We start from the raw sequence: 20,756 nt of genomic DNA, 5'->3' as shown, positions 1-20,756 counted from the left end.
CCCAAAGCCGTAATTACACTTAATGTACCTAAATGATTAGTTTAACATAATGAGCTTTTATTTGAAGCTATGACAGATACAGACCCATAATAAACATTTTGAATGTGAGAAAAACAAAAGCAAACTGTTCAGACTTAAGTGGATAGACCTACATGGAAGCAGAGCTTCAAACCTCATCAGTTTTACAGTCCAAATCTAAATTTAAAAAAGGTGTAAACAGACTTCAGCAAGCCAACGGTGCCAAATGAAAGCACAGCTTAAGCAAAGATGCAATTTGGAAATTTCCTTTGCCGGAGGAGGCAGGAACACTGGCTCTTAAAATGCTTGTGTACGCTGTGTGCGCACATATTTACTCCATGACCGCGTCGTGTTGTCTATGTCGTCAGCTTGGTGAAGGTGTGAAGACAAAACTGCCAAAACACAAAGTTAATTAGCCACCATCTGGGGCGCGAGACCTTGAATAACCCCGACGAAGCCTTATGGGGCATTTCTTTAGCAGATTGAACCATAAATATTAATGGTAGTGAACACGTTTATGTCTTTGAGAAAACGTCTTTGGAAAGATGTTTTTAGTTGGAGACCTGATCGACACAGTCCAGTATTTCTCATGACTTTCAACCTACAGTTATCATGTTTGTACCTGTGCTTCTGACGCAGTATTAATACATCATGATCTCCATCTGTTGAAGTACTCATGGACAATAAAAGCATGAATGAACGGGTGTGTGACATGTGTCAAACGGCCCAGAGATGACTTAACCGTGCTTACTAATCCCATCCAGCCAGTGTGGGGCGTCTTTTTCTCAGAGCAGCTTGAATAAACGACAATCATTTTCATTCTGTTAGCGGGGATCAGTGCCAGAAAGTGATGTTATGATTAACAGGTGCTCAGATCTTATACAAGGGACTTGGCTGCTTAGGTTTTGGCAGTTAAGTCAACTGAAATTGAAAAGAATCATTCAAGCACAAGCCTGATAAACAGGGAGGATTAATGAATGTATTTTTTTGGTGTAACAGTTCCGATGACTTTTCATTTCAGGTATGCATACATTTATATATGCTTTTGTTGACGATCAGGGTTTTTGCAAGTGAACACACACACACACACTGAGGCAAAGCAGCTCTTTTCCATTTATCACGACTACAACCATGCTAGCAGCTCTGTGAGGCTGCTTTGAGCTAAATGCTAACGCTCACGATGACATTTTGATGACACAAAATACAGCGGCGTCTGATGGAAATTTGGTCATGAACTAAAGTACTGGACAGTTTAAAATGTTGGCCCGATGATGCCGCTAGATGAAAAGTCAGAGGATCACCAAAGTTGCTGGGAGTCATCCTCCCGGCAACATGAATGTTTGTCCAAGCTTTCACAGCAATTCATCCAATAGTTGTTGAAATATTTCAGTCCGGACCAAAGTGGTGGACCACTGCCATCCCTAGAGCTACACTCAAAATTAGCAATATTAATAGAAAAACAGCTTATTCATTCATAAGCTCTCTTTCCTTTTCCCCCTCCTTCCCCGAGGCCCTTCCATTACCTTGTGCTCTCATTAAGCAGTCAAGACAATGTCCAAAGCCAAAAGCAAAACTGTTCCTGGAAACAGTTGGCAGTTTGGACTTGTCTAGCCGAGACCACCATCGTTTCTCTGACTAGCTACCAGGTCAAAAGGCTCATTCATTCAAAGAGTTTTTATGCCTGCCAGCCAGTCACTAACTCATAAACCCTCATAAAGTCCGTCTACAACAGCCATCAAGTCATTTTATCACACAGCTGAACACTTCAGAAAGCGATATAGCTTATTGTTTTGGGGCATTTGGATCTCTTCTGTGACTGTTGGGACCCACAATCTAAACCAGCGCCACACCCCTGCCACACACACACAAAGCATTTCCCAGATGTTACACAAACTTTGTCGATACACCTTTAAGTACACTCTCAGCCCTCGCTGTGCCTGAACGCTAAAACAAGGTAGTGATGACTTCACTGTTTGCGAAGCAAAGGGAGGGTCGTTAATGTCAAGAAGGTGAAAGGTGAGGAAGCAGGTGTGCTAAAAAAGAAATACTCCCCTCTTTTCTCCAGCACACACACTTACTATGCATGGAAACACATACACATGCAAACAGGAGCCTGTGTGGTCAGTAACGCACAGTAACATACGCATCGCACCCACACACACACACACACACACACACCGCTGCACAGATTACAGAGTGAATTCCTGCAGCCTGACATCATGCTGCTGTCAATGTGATTGAGGGGGAGAGAAACGCAGATCAAAAGAGAGCAGAGAGAGGGGAGAGAGGGGAGGGAAAGATGGAGGAGCTGCAGTAGATCCTTTGGAGGTTCTGTATGCAGTTTACTGTACACAAAGCGTCCACTAAATCACCATTTTCAAAGAGGGGACTTTGGTGTTTAAATCAACATTTGAGGACTAAATGCTTTCAGGTGGCATGAGTAGATTATCTAACGTTTGTAAAACCTTTTCAAAATCACGGTCGGATACACTCTGACATGCAGTGCTGTCTTTTCAACAACTATTAACCTGCATTAGGAGGAGCTGATATATGCGATATATGGATACATACCCAAACGCTGGTTAGCATCCGAGCACATTAGTCTGGGGCCTGAGAGAATTGCTGGTTTTGACATGTTGTGCCTAAAGTTAAGGATTAGTTCTGCGTGAGGTCACACTGGACTGTGTCATCGAATATCCGTTTTTGGTGTTTGACAGTTTTTCACCCTCTGATGTTATCAGTTCAGTGGCAGTAAACAGTTCAGATGTCTGTTATATATCTATGTATATCTATATCTATATATATCTATCTGTACTGTGCTTTGCAGTGAATGTACCACACACGCTTGCATATCGCATTAGTTATTCATGGCATCAGTTATTCATCCGTAATTCTTTACACATTACACATTTCATCCGTGCACATCATTATTCACAACCATTTTCATGTCTTTGCATGCATGCGGAGGCCACACGCAGAAAGAGCAGCAGAAAGAGAGACAAAAACAGCAAGTTAAACGTAATGTCAGTGATGATTAGACTGCAAACTAACAGAACCAAAGGAGGTCGGGAAGTTCTGAGATGCAAAATTGCCACTTTTCCTTTTTGGCTCAGTGGAAGGCTCACATTGTGTTGGCTCGGCAGAGTGAAAGCATCTTGAAATAAGCGCGAGAACAATATAAAAGAGTCCATATAATGCATGTTCTTGTTTTTACGGTGCAGGAGTTTTGCATTCAGCTGTTAGCGCTACAGGCGGTGAGCTTTCAGAGCCCATTAATACAGCAGATAAGCCATCTATAAATACAACAGCACCGTGATGTCTTAATGACAAACAGACAGACGTATTGTGTGTGAGTGGTTTCAGATATTAAGTGCTCATAAATATGTTGTAGGTTGAATACTTTGGAAGAAGATGTGGGAGTTATTGAGACCAGGCTGTAACATTTAAATAGAGCCGTAGTGTTTCTACTTGCGTTGCTCCACTGTAACTGTAATTAAACGGTGTTAAATGCATCAGTAATGCTAACAGCACCCAAAGAGTGACTGTCAGAGAGTAGCACGCAGAGCCGGAGGGGTTTCCATCATCCAGCCGAAAAAAGAGGCTTGTGAAATGTTTACAAACAGAGCAGGGGTTGCTGCAGCAACAGGTAGCGATCAGCCTTCAGGCCTCGAGGTCGGACGAGGCGCCATAAAACCGTCGGAGATGTTTCCCGCGAGCATTACCGCTGCTGGACCGTAAATCAACAAGAGCAGTGGTTTTGGGAATTCCTCTGCTCTGAAGTCGTCCACAGCTGACAAACAGAGATGTTTCAGCTGAGACGTAGGCCTGCACGCTGTTATTCAAAAGCTGCAGAGCTCTGTTCAGATGCCGGTGTGGTGCAAAAGGCATCAAGGCCCCCCCTCTCTGCTAGATGATGCAATCCCAGGAAATATTTGGAGTGGCCAGAAACAGTGTCAGCTTAGCACAATTCCCCCATGTCTCAGAGACGGGGATCGTATTCAGCAACAATGTAGTTCCACTGTGCAGTTATACATCTGATCATCGTCAAGAGACGTCTTCCAGCTGGAAATGAAGCAACGATAACACACTTTGCTCGTGCGCGTAGAATTGACCAATCCATGCCAGCAGTCGTCCTAACACACCGGACTGTGCGTGTTATAGATCTGTTGTTTAGTTATCTCTTGTCATATAAGAACATATATCTTTCACCAGGGGGCGCCATGTTGCCATTACGACTTAAAAACTCTAAAGTCAGTATAGGTTCCATATGTGCAGAAGTAAATCAACAGAGATACAGCTCCTCAGATGTGAAGTGGGAGCAATGAATCTCAAACAACCAAGTGAAGTAACAATAAGTGCAGCAGACATTTGCATGAGTTTACAATGTGGGAGGAGAGCCAGGTCTGACGTTAAACCATGAAACGTGGCCACGCATACGCGCTTTCTGTAGCGCATGTGTAAACTCTCACGCACACACTTGCTGTCTGGTTGTTGGTCTGCTTTTGAGCAACAGTGTTGCCATTAGAATGTCTTTCTCATGATCTCATGGCTGGCTCCAAACGCTGCGTTTTACAGTGTGTGTGTGTGTGTGTGCATGACTAACATCTGTAATTGTGTAAGTCTTCACAGTGTATTAGTGATTTACCTCGTGCCAAGGTCTTCACATTTAACAAGGCCAAGCTGGCGAAAACAAAGACAGCAGCACAGAAGTTCGGCGACCTCTCAACCAGAACTGAGACCAAGTGACTTTTTAATGGGGCCAGTAATTCTGTAAATCAGGACATGAAGTGGACCTCATTCTCTCACTGTTGCTCTTTGCATCTATGTATAGCCCTGCTGGACTCCGCTTCCAGCCTCTATGCATGTTCTAAACACGCCCAATATATTTGATATCCTGTATCGACTTTCATGCCTTGGCAGGTGCTCCATGCTCAGCGTCATCAGACTGTAACCTTGTCTGTTTAGGAGCAGGTGATGATGAGAAAGGGAGGATGGGGTTTGAGTTGGCGATAGTAATATCACACGCATCACACCATAAGAAGGGTCATCCGGTTCAGGGGCAGGCTGGCTTCGTCTATAAATATTAAAGTCATTTACAACTAAAACTGCTTCTGATTCTTTAGCTTTTTTGTACTATTTGTTTGTTAAATTGTGATCCGAGTACTTACTTCTTTGAAAAAAAAGAAGAGAAGAAGAAGCGCTGCCAGAGCTGCATAATTGTGTTCCCTGTGAAATTAAATTGCCTTCGTTCAGGTTGATAGAAAGAGTTGTTTCCCCCCGATTAGGCAACATTTTAAAAACATCCAGATCATTTTCCCTGTTTTAAAATCCAATCCTCTGTCCCCCCCCCCCCCCCCCCCCCTCCAAAGTGTCCTGTGTGTCCAGACAGATCCAATGGTAGGAAGGTGTGAATAGCTGGAGTGATCTGTCACCACAAGGGCCACCAGGGGAGAAGACAAATCACCTACAAGCCCCACTGTCCTGACACCACGACCCACGATGTACACACAGACAAAAACACATCAAAAGAATAGCAATACGAGGCACAAACACGTTGCTTTTACCGACAAACCCGGACCCATAAATACTAGAAACCATCCTGCGAAGGGATCACACCGGCTGCGACACTAGATCAAGCTCTCCAGATTTTTCTACCCATTTAATTCCGGCTCCTTTGCTCGGACCAAACCCATCTGTGGCCTTCATTTTGATCTCATCTACACACCAGTAGAGTTTTGTGAATCTTGCACGGTTCTGTCCACAGGCAAAGTACCCGAAACCTCTTCCGTGGTAGTTCCTGCTACATTAGGTGTCTCCAGGACCACATTTAGCCAATAAGACACACACACACACACACACACACACAGACTCACTCGCTGTCACAGCTGGTAAATATTGCCACTACACCGGCAGATGTTTTTAAGTCAGGTTGCCTTCTTATCTAACAGGAAGTTACCTTTTTTCAGCTTCCTGTGGAATTCATGCAGCCTGGATTCCACAGGAGGAGAATAAAAGGGTGTTCTCATTAGTACAGACATTAGCTATAAAGAGTTAGATGTGTTCTCCCTTCTAATCACTGGTTTTAATACTTCAGGCTATTTGACCGGTTCAGAAATCAGCAGAGGGACACAAGCTTCAGAATGCATATTTTATTGAAGCTGACTGATGAGTCAGAGCCACATGTGGCATTTAATTAATCTCAGACTCGCACTTGCAAGAGGCGGGACACCAAGAGGCCACGTCGCTGTTTGTGCAGCCCCACTGCTCCTTCAGTTCAGCACAGTTGCTGTACTGGTCAGTGTAGGCACAGGGGTTGGCTGCAAGAGACGGAGAAAAATAGATGCGTGAATATAAAACTAAACATAACCCAGGAGCGCTCACTATTCAGAGTCCACCAAGCATCCTAAAATAGATGAGGAGGTTCAGTGTTTGCCACTTACTGCACAGTTTTTTGTTGCAGGCGTTGCGGCAGTCACCACAGGAGGGTCCTGTTGTGTAGGGGCGAGAGTACTGGAGGTTTCCGCTGTAAAATAGCCCAAAGCATCAAATATTAAACTGCAATGCACATATATATCAGGACCAAACATGTCACAGGCGGAAAAGCACCCTGAATAACTATTTAATGACTATTCAGTGATGTGTAGAAGAAGAAAAAAGAGAAAAATGTATTGTACTCACGGTGGGCAGTACTGGCAGACGTAAAAGTACTTGTAACTAGAGTTGGGACAGTAGGCCACAGCACAGCCGACCTTGTTGGACCTGTACCAGACAACCTGTGCAGAGAACAGGATCAGTGTTGGCCCATAACAATGCAAGTTAGTCATAATTAATAAGTGCTGTTCAGGCCTCAGTGCACCTGTGTGAAGTGTCCGATGACTCCTCCATTGGTAGATCCCACTCCGTAGCGCCAGTCCTTCACCTCGTCATACCAGTCCTGGATAGCGTCGTTCCAGGAGTCCTGCTGGCTGGACATGTACAGGTTCTCTCCGCAGCCGCTAGCTGCAGATAACGAGGAGAGAGAGGTGTACTTTAGTCTTCATAAAGACCATCACGCATGTGCACTCAACACATGATCACACAGGAAATTGATCGTCTTCACTGCACACTGTCTTTGGGGGAGCCAGGACATTTAGTTGAACCCTGACCCGGACATTTTGCCACTTTATGTGTGACTCACATACATTAAGTTACGAGCTATACAACCTCCCCCCCCAAACAATTAAATAATACAGAGGTTCTTGTGTTTGTAGAATGACAGTGTGGCTGACTTTTTGTAAAGTCTAGCTGCAAAACAAAACAGAGCAATGAACTTACTGCTGATCACTCTGTTGCTTTCCGGGCTGTGGTTCATGGAGCAGGTGTTGGCCCATCTCTGAGCGTTGGCTGCAGCCTCGCTGCTCCAGCTCTGTGGGGAGCAGAGGGCGGATCAGCCGGTACTATACATGGACCAGTACTGTACATATGCATCATTTTATCTTTTACTCATATGCTGCACGAGGGAGCACTCAAATCAAGCACTCGATCCAACGAGAATCAATGCGCAGAGTCAAAATCAGTGAAGCACACTATTCCTTTGAAATTACGAAGTGATTTGAATGCATCATCAGGATGTTACCATCTCCAACATGTTGCTAGCAGTAGGCTGAACACCTCTTCTCAGTTGGTTATGCTTGTTCACAATCTTAGTCGGGTTAGTTTGGACTGTGGACAAGTTTGTGGATTCTTCTGCGGGGCCTAAACAACCAAAAAACAAGATTTTATGAAGTGTGAGTGTGTATGATCATAATAAATAATAATAGTAATATTAATGATAATATAATAGTGATAATTTCAAACACTCACCTCCCTTCAGGTATGGTTTTCAGAGAGGGGAGAGAAAGAATGGTTGGTTAATTCCACATTGGTAGCAAAAATAACGATTTTTAAGACAATGTAACACAACAGTCAATATCATTTCCTATTAGAGATGAAAATTGATGTCACTTACCAGCCTGGAACCAAAGGCCAAGGCAGCGAAGACGCCCAAGGCGCACAGGACGGTCAAAGTGTACGTAGTCATCGTTGAGTCCAGGACTGGTAACATCCAAGAGCCACAGGTGTCGCTTATATACGCAGCACCGCACCGACACGTGACAAACTAACATACAGACTGGAGGGCAACGTGGCACCTGTAAGATGCCCTTGATGAGGTATGGAAAGCTGCAGGTCTGTGTTTACGTAGCACACGTGTCCATGATAACTGTGATAAAGAGGCATGACCTTCTTATGTGGCAAGGTTAAGAGAGGGTGCGCAATGTCAAACGGGACATGCTATCTAAACTAAACATTGATAATGAAAAGGTTAAACTAACGTTGGGTGCATTGATAAGATTTAGCTAGAGTCAATCTCGTGATGGGATCACAGCAGCCGCGAACCAGGGGCGTAAAGTGGCTGATGGCCCCTTCCCCACGTCTTACCCCCGTACTTCGGGTGCCCTTGCTCGGATGACACCCATCTTCAAACTCTGAACTACACACCTGTAAAGTTTCTTGACTGCAGTTTGCATGATGCTATCTTTCTGTCCTGACAAAGTACTCGCACCTCGTCTGTGGACGTTCCTGCTACAGTAGTTGTACTTTTTACAACGATGGCACAAACAGACTGACATAGTGAAAACAATATCGGCGTCGCTGGCAGTTTGCGTATTATATGGAAGTTGTTTTTTATTCTCTTTATTCGGTGGATAATGGTGATTCTTAACATCCAGTGTCCATCATACATTCTGTTAATGATAATTCTGTATGTTACAGAGCTTGCATGGAGCCTTATTTGGGACCCTTGGCTCTGTTCAGCCAGCAGAGGGCAGCACTTTTTTAGTTTTGGGAGTGGCCTTTTGGAGTTTTTGTCCTCAACAACAATGCATATTTGTTGAGTTATTTTTTGACAACTCGGGTGTGTTTATTAAACTTTTGGGGCTAGTTTGGTTCAGTGGCCTGAAAGTGCAAAACACAACCATATTTCTCCCAACGGATTTAACATTTCACACAATAGAAATAGGATTCCTAATTCTCTCACGTCTCAAAGCAACGTGGGCTCAGTGGGCCCCTGACTGCAGATTAGAGAGTCAGCTGGTCAGCAGGCTGCCACTTTGTCTGCAGTAATTGCGTTATATTATTCTATAGAAGTAAATGTGCTCATCCGTCTCACCAACCAGTATAGAAATAATTATATCCGAGTATGTCTGTTCAGATAACCTCTGGCCCTTCCCTTAATGTCCGTCAAGAAAAGAATAACAGCGACTGCTGCACTAGCAATACTCTGTTCCCCTTCAGATAGACAACGACAAAAGAAAGAAGTATCAGCATGCACTCATTCATCCACTGGTGCATTCTCAGTAGGTCCACCCATCAGAGTAGTGACAGACTGTAGAGAATTACAGGGTCACAGCATCCATCATCTGGTCCACATGCTGTCACACACAACCTGCCTCTCACTGAAAGATTAACTCAGAAGTGTCAGTCATTGAGTCCTGTGTTGACTCAGAGTGTGTAATTCTCTAGGTATCACAGTCACAGTCAGCTCCAAGCTGTATTATATTAAAGTTTTAGAATTAAATCTGGATTGAAGTGTATATCAATACATGCATATACATTAATATGCATCATTAATTGGCAGGTAACACGTAGTAATCACGTCAGCCAGCATAAAGATGGCGATGTTGGTCAGTCTACCACTTCAGTCTGGACTGAAAAGTCTTTTTTTTTTTTTGATTGACTCCCAGAGGATGAAGGCAACTTACTTCGGTGAACATCTGGCTTTTCCTCTAGCGCCTCCAGCAGGCTGACATTTGTGGCTTTGACAGAAATATCTCCAGAACTATTGAACGGACATGAAATGTGATCATAACACAATCCAATGAGAATAGTTGCTTGAGCTTGAACTCAAATAATCTGTCTTTGGGGACATACAATATGAAGTCACAAACTAAACAGAAATGTTATGATGTTTCTTATTATCTCCTAAGATAATTACTGCTGCGTCTCCTCCTTTTAGCCTGTAATCCAATCTGTCCAGTAGCTGACAAACCTCCGGGCTAAAATTAGGGGTCATCCAATCCCCTGCACAGTAGAAGCGAGACCAAGGCAAGAGCTGAGGCATCGGGGAACTGTACTGTAGTCTGCTGCATTCGTCCTTCAGCTGCCAAGCTTTCATTTATCGAGTGATGAAGGGGTTTCCCACCGATCAGCCTAAATCACAAAGTACAGTCGGCTTGTAATTGAGATTCCAAAATGAAGAGTTTGAATGAACTTAAAGGAGGAATTCGGAGCTGTCGCTTTAACAGCAGTGAGTCTCTTCACCGCCTCCAGACACCAACACACTGACGTCTGAGGAAGTTTAATATCAGTTCATCTGCAGCTGTGTGTTCCAGATGTCAGAGTTGATGGAACTGTTAGCTTCACTCTGAAGAAAAATCACATTTGTTATAGTTTGCTTTTTTCTGAAGTGTTCCTGGAGCTGTTGGTGAAGTGCATTGTGGGAGAGCACAGCTATAGCTTCCTTAAAACACCTTATATTTAAACTTCCTCATCCAGGGAACAACTCTCAATTGAACTCATCAAAGATCTAAAAATGATAATTAAATGTAGGCTTTGCTTCCTTCCATCTTTTTGTCCCCGCAGGTTTGCCCCCAGCCCAGTTGCCCAGCAACCGCCTCATTAAGATGTGCGCTGAGTCATGCTTGCGTCTTTTCACAAGTCATATGCTGTTGTATACACACACTACAGTGTGCCACAGTCTCAAGGATAATGCCAATCAGCAAAACAATTTGGTGGACTGTATTGAATTTCCAAACAAACAGGTAGATGTGATTTGTTTATAATGAGCAGTTTGTGCATCCAAAATGTCCCCCGCCGCTTCCTGTTGGCACACTATTACGGGGGATCAAGATCTCATTATAGGAATGTCTTGAGGGGAAGTGAGGTGATTGTAATATTGCCTGCGATGGTCAGTCAGTTTAATCACATTCGGAGCTCAGACGTCTGTGATTTGCCGCTTCATCAGCTCAGCACACAGTGTGAGGATTTTGATAACCCGATCGATCGCTTGCTTTGTACCACAAGAGACAGAGATGTCCCAAGGTAACCCCAGAGGGAGAGGTTCTCTGGCTTGTTCTCTAGCATTTTTTTAATATTCAGCTGCTTCCAAGCAGCAAAACAACATTTCTCAGTGAGCTGATTCATGTTTTCTCTTTCAGAATAATCGGTGTACTTTAGTCGTACACGCTGTGCTGCGATCCTGTTCTTTGGCCGAGGATCGGTGCATTGTTACACTATGAGTCATCAGTGCAACGTGTAGGCCTACATCAGGTGGAAACTTTTCCTTCAAGCCAGCTCTCTCTCGGAATACATTTTGGATCTCTTTTGCACATTAGACGACAGCAGACCTTTGTTTCTAGATCATGTCGTGCACAATTTCTCGGCAAACCGGTGATTCAGGTAGAAAGATGCTAAAAAAGAGGATGCGAGGATATTTTGAAATAAAAGCACGTCACTTTCAGGATGAGCTACACAAAGCCACAGTTCATCCTGCACAATTTCCACAGCAAACTCTGGAGCACTATTGTGGCTTTGGCCTCCTGCACTGCCTATGAGTCATCTTGGCAGATGGGTGTAATGCACCCTCCTTCACCCTCACCGACACTATGCGCTGTCGAGCCCTGGGCCTCCTCCCTGCAGCACTGCTGCCAAACACAACCCCACTCTGAACAAATCACACCCATTTAAAAGATTTCCCAAATCTGTCCAGTGTTGTTTGGACTAAAGTGAGTAAATTAACTGTCACAGGCTGCAACGCTGACTGTGACACGCCTGTCCGTCCCTCTTCTGTTCCTTTTGCTCTCAACATGTCTCTTGAATAACAGGGAGCAGGGAAAATGTTAGTGGGTCAGCAGAAAATAGCCTGATAATTGACCCTGTCATTTAGCGAATGCGAAAGCCACGCAAAGTCACAGCGCCATGCTAAGCCCTCTCCTCTCAGCCGGGTCTGTTTCTGGAGCAACAGCAAACACAGAGTGGGGCAACAATGGGGGCTTGTGCTCCAAGAACAGTGCTCCCAGCAGGGCTTCCTTGTTTATTCTTTCTCCGGTGCATATTTAGCATCAAGCTGCCACCTGTGTCGCTTTATCCAATCATGTTACATATGCCAAGAATTGCACAGCCAAAGCCGAGTCCCTGGTGGGAATACGACGCAGAAATAGCAGCGAGATGTTCACGTTGGCATGATTCAGAGCTCTGTAAGGAGTTCCTTTACATAATGTATGGCTACAAAGCAAGCTGTGCTAAGGTGCACCCATGGAGAACATGCAATGCTTGGGTGCAAGTTTAGTAAACTTGTAGTTTTTCATCAGTAGTTTATAACTGCATCTAGTGTGCTAAGAAGGTGATAATAATACTATATGATATATACTTTTTTCAAGGAACAGTTTACGATATTTTCTTTCTTGCAGAGTTAGGTGGGAAGACTTATACCACTCTCACATCTGTTTGGTGAATATAAGGATATAGCCAGCAGCTGGTTAGCTTAGCTTAGCATAAAGACTGGAAACAGGAGGAAACAGCTAGCCTAGCTCTCTCATTTGATTAAGCCATTAAAAAACAAGGTGTAAATACAACAGAGTCTCTGACAATTTCAGGAAGTTACTGCTCCCTTTTAAGAGGTAGTCCGGCGCATAACGCCCAATAAACAACGACGTGTTTATTAGTGAGCTCTAGAGATGCTGGTGGGCGTATTTTGTTACCATTGGACAGAGCCAGGCATTTCCATCTGTTTCCAGTCTTTGTGCTAAGCTACGCTAACAGCAATCGGCTGCTTAGAACTGCAACATCGTTGTAAAATGCAGCATTTGGTTTTGCTTCCAGATCTGACCTCTGATCCCAGACCAGCACACTAACTGTGACTTATTGACCAAATGCTGAATATTCGTATGTGATGAGTGGTATTTCCTCAAAGAATTCATATTAAAGTAGAACAGAACTCGACAGTGTTGAATGGTAATCGGTCTGACATGCAGACCAGTCAACAGTGGCTGAGGACTTCATCGTGCACATGCTCCCCGACCATTTCTGCTGCATCATGGAAAGCATCGGACCCGACTAACAGCTTGCAGAGGAATCTTTGTGGTATATTTAACAAAGAACATAGGCACTAAATAAAGTAAAGGTGGTGACGCACTGACAAATCCGAGCTACGTAGGATGACTGACTTTAATAGCATCCGGAGATTTAAGCACATTTTTTGTTCAAGAAGTGAAAGGCTAGAAATATGGAATCATAATTATTCTACCATCTCCTTTTTATTTCTGATGCAGAACGGTGCTTCTGATACTCTCTGCTGGCTCTCTTCCTGTTTAGTTATTCTTGTCACAGCATGTGTTGCATGTGGAGTGAAAATAGTAAATTTGTTTCTCTAAACCTACAGAAGAGCAGGACTTAGACGTAACACAAAATTGGTTTGAGCTGTTTGACTGCTGTTAAAGGAAACATGTAAAACTTCAAAGCCAGTTCAAAGAGTTTGCAGCGTTTCTCCTTTTGAATTCCACCATGTTGCATTTCCATACACAACGTTTGAGCCTCCAGCTATCATCCCCCTCTGATGGCTTTCAATGCAGAGCAGGCAGCCATCGGATGGCTCAAGCATTACTCACTTTTACACCGTGTCTGCCGCAGCAGCAAACGGCTTAAAGATATGTATGTGAATTATTTATGCGCCTGGTGTCAAGCTGTGTCTGTATTAATACGCCTGGGGAGAAGGCTCTGCTGAAGTAAGGTGTCAGCAATATATTGCAACATAAAGATAATACGACTATCCACATTGTGTTTAATCAAATCATTTGAGCTGACACTGACAGCTTCTCACTGATAGTCAGGAAATAGCTCGTTCTTCCCGTCAAAATCTGACTGAATCGCACGCTTTCCCTTCTTTATATTCACATGTCCCTGATCATCGTATCCTTGTCTTCAGTTGCTCTCATGGGAACGGGTTCTGCGAAAGCACCTTCCAGCTGGTCTTTCAAAGCCCACCCCGCTGCACAAACTGATCTCAGTGGGATTATTTTGACTTCACGTCAGAGAGACTAATGTGGGACAACATAGTGCGTTTCTCTCCGGGTATATATATAGTGCTCTTTTCCCAGAGCTGTGAGCGGCTGGTATTCTGTGAGAGAAACAGGATCCACGGGACTGAAACAAGTCACTGTTTCTGCAGCCAAACGCCATGTGTCCCTCAGTCAACGCTGCTCGTGTACTGGGTGACCCCGCCAGAACAAAATCGGCTTGTAGATGACTTATGGCGAAGGAAATGCATTCAACGCATTTTTTTTAGACCTCAGGGAATCAAACTAGACTTTCCTTTATGGATGTATGGGGCAGGACAAGTAGCCTTATATGGTATTATCATTACGGTATTACAGTCTCACTTTTTTAATTTCTTTTATATTCAACCGTTATTTTTCCGGTATAGTACCACTGAGATTTAAAATCTCTTTTCTGAGGGAGTCTTGGCCAAAACGGCAACATGAAAGTTTCAAACATAAAAGCACAAATAATAAAATGTCCTTGACACTTTTTCTGCCCCAGCTTCTTCTATTAATTCAAATTAATAACAAAGTCCAGCAGCTTTGAATCATAATTTGATGACAGCTGAATGGAAAGAGACATATTAAATGTGCAAGATATTTAAAACATGATACAATTCATTATTCTGGGCACAGCTCACCTCAACAACTGATCTCATCGACTCGGGGATTCTGATTACCCTGAACCAGGTTTCACAACACCCTGATCCAAAAATGTAAAGCAACACTTTATTTATTCTCCCGGCACCCCTCCAGCACAGAGCTTTGGTGTCCTGCTCAAGGACACTTCAGCAGACCTTTGGTGGTTACGAGGGACCGCCGCGGAATGTCAGTTACGACCCATGAGCTTCACCCCAACCGTCTCCTCGTATCATGTGACTGTTTTGTGGCGCAGAACAAGACATGATGGGAATATGAGAGCAATAAACCGTGGGAAAGTTCTGTTAATCCGCACTAGAAGCAACTTAAAACTCTTTTTCCAGGGATAGTGTTAAAATCCTGGAGGATGAAAAAGCAAGTTTGATCTATTTTTCAGGGGTTAACCAGGAAGAGACTTGCTTTGATTCGTTCACACACACATTCTCTCTTCCTACCGGGACACACACCACCAAGTTCTCCCCATTAATGCATCAAACACCGTCAATAAAGCCTCAGAGCCAGATCTTCTAATCCGACCTGCAGCTGGGGGAGCTCAAGGTGCCAGCAGGTTCAGCCTTAATGCGTGTCTTGTTTAATGATCTCTGCCCCACTTCTCTCAAACTGTCAATCACGCTGAAACAAAAGGAGTTTGCAGCAAGTCGATCTGCCGCAGAGAAATTCTGAATATTTTAAAGATATTTGAGGATTGAATAGAGGTTAAATTACTTTGAATGCCAGTGCGTCCCCGTCATGTTTAACACGCGCTGTTATGACCATATACGTCACACTTCAACCCTCATGACCCCGCAGACACCAGTCACTCTAAACCTGCTGATCAATCTGTTTGTCAGCCGCCTTGTTGTTGGCTCACGGCAGATTACGAGCACCAGAAGGCCGCGTGTCTCTCCGCCCCGCTATGATACGCACTTAAACAGATTAACCTGTCACTTCTAGTGACATGCCAAACCCCAAGCCTTTTAAAGCTGCATCTGGAGCGTGCTGGGGTGTCCTTCTGTCTGCCCAAATATTTACTCACAGGAGGGAAGTTTGTCTCAAAAGGAAGCTTTAACACCTGTTGGTTCATTTTGTGTTTATTGTTGTCTACTAAATGTCAGGAGAAAAAAAGGGGAAATGGCAACGCGGCATCTTCAAATTGCTTATTTTGTCCAACAAACAGCCCAAAACCCAAATATATGATTTAGTATACAGCGAAAGCAACTATGAATGCAACTGTAAGCTTCATTTATTCATAGCCTGTGAGGAACTGCAAACCTGAATGGATGGTGATGAACAGTGAGAGCTATGCTAATACTGTCTTTTACATGCTTACCACCACATACCAACACATCATCAAACTATGGACGTCAGCGCAGGACATCCAATCTGAGCAGCGTGACCTTTTTTTAAAAGGAAACGTGGAAAATAATAACGTCTGCGTCCGAGTTTTACAATTAATCTCAAGTGAAAATGCTTTATTGGCCAGACATGTCACTGTTGTCTCTCCCACTCCCCTGAGTGCGTTTCCAAACTGAGACACGAGTGCAGGCCTGGTAACTTGACCCTCACCCTGTCCTCCCTGCACTAGAAGCTGTACGACGAGCTGCCCTTTGGAAGTTCCCTGGCTGCAGCCAATACTACCCGTCGTGCGACAGACAGTATCGCCGCAGAGGAGCGGGTAAATTATCACCAGGGCTTTGATGTGGTGGGCAGATTGACCACGGGGTGCGTTACCGTCGCCAGGGAACCTATCACGTTTGCACTCGTCAGCAAATGCTCTTGAAACGCATCGGTGATTGACTGTGAGTGTGCAAAACTCAAGTATGACTTTGAGCTCGAATGCATCTTTCTCAGCAGCGCCATGTGCAAATGAAAGATGCATCAGCTTTGTTATTTAGATCTCTTGTCTCCTAGCAAAATATATTCAACCCAATTAGAGCAAATTGAATCCAGTTAGATTAAAATAAGATCAGCAGACATTCCCTGTGACCCCCCAGAGCCTCCTGTGGTCTCTCTCTTCTGGTGTCTAATCTCTATATCTGTCTAATTAGCGACAACCTTGCAGAAAAGCTGCCACAACGCAGATTACATACCGCTCACTTAGTGTTCTGTAAATCCACTCAGCATTTCAGTGCATCTGTACTTTAAGATATTGTTCACGAAGGCAAACTGCACCATGATCTGTATGTTTGCAGACAAATAGAATATCCAGATTTTTGTTTAATTAAATGCATAATTAATGAATAGCATGTTGAATATTAAAATAGATTATATTGCCAGACTGAACAGCAGTGATTTTTTCTTTTTAAGTCATGTGATTCTCTAAAATGCTGACTAACCTTCAACACACAGAGATGCATATTTGCCTCCAAGATGAAAGATGAATATTGGGCTCTGTCAGGGTTTGAGCATGAACACACACACACACACACATCCTCGGCCACACAGAGCCTCCCAAAGCAAAAGCCTCAGTCTTACCTCTTGCAGCGAAGCTTTAGCCCACTGTGCTGTTGTGCCTCTGCAGTGCCACCGGCTGTGTCTTCAACCTGCCGCCTCCAATGAAGCGGTATCCTCACTGAACGTTTGCTCCGCTCTCCTCCCCGGCGTTTCTCTCTCTATTCCGTCGCGTCCTCAGCTGGCCTCTCGTACAATCCAGGTGGTCTGATGAGGTGGGAGAGAAGAAGAGGAGTGTGTACTGACAGACCGGGGGAGCTGCTGTGTGGGTTTGTGTGTGTGTGTGTGTGTGTGTGTGGCTGGGGACTGTGAAGACAGACTGTGTGTGTGTGTGTGTGTGTGTATGAGAAAGAGAGAGCAGAGGGGAGAGAGACACGACCTGTCATGCAGATATCAGCCCTGTTGCAGTTAAATTTAAACCACCCTCCCTTCTGACACCGTGAGCCACGGCTGCTCTCCTTCGCCGACACACACACACATACACACACTCGGACACAAACACACACGGAGCTCTGACGGTACCATATGGCCCTTGACAGAAGACTGAGCCCTTGGGAGTCTGTGACTGTCCCCGAGGACACAAAGAGCGAGGGGGGTGGAGGGTGGCAGGAACAATATTTAGACAGGATATTTTTTCAGTTGTTGGTGGGAAAATAAAATAAAAAATGTCCCCCAGAACTGCTACGTCATGCATTCCCTATACCCTGCACTGTTTGGGTACAAAATGATGTGTCACATGATATATTATATCTGAAACTAACATTTCTAATGCATGCCACTGTCTTAGGGATGCATCATGGTGGATATGTCTTGATATTAATGTCACTATGGACAGTTTAAAACAAAAAGAAACCTTTTTAGTTCATCCCATTCATTCTTCTTCATTGTCAAAACCTGGGGGCCTACATTACCCACAATGCAACTCAAGCCTTTAGTGTGTAATGCTAGTAGAAGTAGCAATCTAGCAGACATATCTAACTCCACTCCCCCAGATTTGTTCCAATGTTCAAACTCGTAGCTTTCAGCCCCAACCGACGCTGACTCAAGTGACATCACTTAAGGCGATTCAATAGATTTTGCGCAGTTGCTTCTGGAGCCACAAAAAGGCTTCATACGACCCACACATGTCGTACGACTCCCTTAGAGATGGAAGCAGTCTTTCATGTGTAAAGTCGGTAGAGTTCCCCTTTAACAACTCGTTTTTTTCAGCTTGGAGTGGAGTGTGTACCTGCATTTTAAGAGCTGAGCGCTGCACCGGTTACTTTGTGATGCAGTCAGAGAGTCACAGACTGTTGAGTCACAGACTGCAGCGTCTTTCTCTCAGCCGACGTCAGAGCCATAATACAATTATGGGCATTGTTCAGCTTTAGAAGGCATGCAGAGCTTAAATGAACTGCTTTCAAATGATTTAGTTTTATATTCAAAGTCTGCTTTTATTTTCTGGACAAGACAAAATATCAGACGAAGGTCACCAAATAAGGATTGACCTGTATACATGTGTGTGTGAACGTGACTCCAGAGTCCTCCAGCTGTCAGAGGTTCCACTCCTTGACACGCTGCCGTAAATCTCCAGGTCAACTCTCTTTTCTTTTACCTTTATTTACCCAGGTGTGTGTGTGTGTGTGTGTGTGTGTGTGTGTGTGTGTGTGTGTGCGGCATGGATGTCAATGTTGAGTGCTTTACAAATACTCTTTTACGCACTATTAACTCCCCTCATTGCAGTTTTGACGTTGTGAATTGGGGAGAGTTGCTTATTCTGTGGTGATTATAGCGTTTACCGCTCCTGCTGGATACAGTACAATGATTAAGGAGGTTCCAGTGAAGATAAAAGCTGTTTGTTGTATTTTCACACTCAGCAGAGCTCTTCAGATGAACATCGTTGGGGAGAACTTTTATGGAGTTTCTTTGTCAGATGAGAAAACGTCTGCAGGAAGCAGAAAAACAAAACCACAATTAAGGATTTACGTATGTTGAAGACTTTACAAGTGTTGTTTTAATCATTGATGCCACATTGAGCCACAATACGGGCAGTCTGGTGTTAATGAGCAACCGTATTTATGTTGTTTTGTTAATACACAGCCTTACTTATGTATGTTATGAAAGTAAAATTTCATATTTAATGTAATCAAGCATGCACGTAAAAGCACATAAACAAACCCTTAGAGAATCACAGACTTTATATATTTATTGTGGGAGGAGTAGGATTGAATTAGCAGCTCAAACACACATTATCAGGTCCAGACGTTTCACAGTGTACGGCCCACGCAGGCTGGTCTGAGGCCAGCTGTAACTTTACTCCGGTCACTAATCACAAACATCGCAAAATTAACCTCACTGACAGCTCTGAGAGCAGCACGACAGAAAGCCCCGAAGTTTCCAACGAGCCATCTCTCATCACCCGCGGACGGTTATGAGTGTGTGTGCGTGTGTGTGTGAGTATCCTGTTACTTTACTCTCATTCTATCCGCTCACTACCATATTCAGTCACGTAGTTTGTTTACTTTGAGGGGTTTTTATATAGTCTTTACTGTAGTTTTTTTCTCGAGTGATATCAGGAACGTCTTGAGGGAATTTCTTCAAATTCACAATCGTCCACTTGGACTCAAGGATGAAGTGATTAGAAGTTTGATGGTTACAGCTCAATGTGACCATGAGAAACTGTTCACAACTGGTAGACATTTGCAACCAGTGATGAGGGATCATAGCAAGACATTCCTTTATTATTAAGCCAAACCGCTGCTCTGAACACATATTTAAATGATCCGTTTTACAGGTCTTGCAATAAAAAAACTCAAAAAAAGCGTATTTAATCTGGTTCAAATAATCAACATGATAAAAACAATGATTTTCATATGCGACACAATTTGTTTCTTTAATAAACAGTCTCATGCTAACTCTCTGTACTGAACTGCAGTAAATGACGTCATTTCTCCGTCTTTGTCAGAGTCTCAGTAAGTCTGGACACCTGTCTCTGTGCTCCTCCCTCTGTCTCACATCCACAGAGGATATAGAGAGGAGTGAAACTGGAACGTTTGGTTAAGAGCTTCTGGCTCAGAAGCTGAGAGAAAACAGCCTTTAAAGATATGTTTTGTAAAGTTATATACATTTTGGAGACACTGCAGGTGAATATTGACATCTTAATTCCTCTTTGAGGACAAAACACAGTTTTCAGTGACAGCAGGAGTGGTCCCAGAGGACCACCCGCTGAACGTTTCCTCCCAGTTAAGAGCAGATACACGGGAGGAAGAGACACTTACACCGGAGAGGAATTGTCGGTATGAAGAAGATGATAAAAGTAATTTTAAATTAGATTTTTATTGAGGAATGATGTGTTAGTGCAACGTAAAACCATGCAAATGTTTTCCACTCGGCGCGATGCCAAGGCAGTGTCACAACTCACCAATCTATCCCACACACTCCTCGACCTCTCCCTCGGCATTATGGGAGCAGGCCGTTTAAAAACAGAGGTATTTACGACTCAGCACTCTCCTCTAGAGTTCCTGGAGCTCCAGGAACATGCGGGACTGGCAGTGTGAC

At 43.9% G+C, this 20,756-nt stretch overlaps 1 protein-coding gene across 1 annotated transcript; it reads right to left on the bottom strand.

The window, feature by feature from the left end:
• Positions 1–6,207: 6,207 nt before the first annotated feature.
• Positions 6,208–8,077, bottom strand: LOC142953053 (cysteine-rich venom protein TEL1-like). The gene is made up of 8 exons (XM_076095120.1): positions 8,006–8,077; positions 7,861–7,864; positions 7,634–7,752; positions 7,333–7,423; positions 6,875–7,017; positions 6,697–6,791; positions 6,459–6,541; positions 6,208–6,335 (listed from the first exon to the last, which is right to left on the bottom strand). The coding sequence occupies exons 1-8, from the start codon at positions 8,075–8,077 to the stop codon at positions 6,208–6,210; spliced, it is 735 nt and encodes a 244-aa protein (XP_075951235.1).
• Positions 8,078–20,756: the final 12,679 nt, after the last annotated feature.

This window comes from Anarhichas minor, unplaced genomic scaffold (genome assembly GCF_050575085.1).
Source record: "Anarhichas minor isolate MPS153535 unplaced genomic scaffold, ASM5057508v1 ptg000018l, whole genome shotgun sequence".
Taxonomy (NCBI): Eukaryota; Metazoa; Chordata; class Actinopteri; order Perciformes; family Anarhichadidae; genus Anarhichas; species Anarhichas minor.
This window is presented reverse-complemented; position numbering and strand designations above follow the sequence as displayed.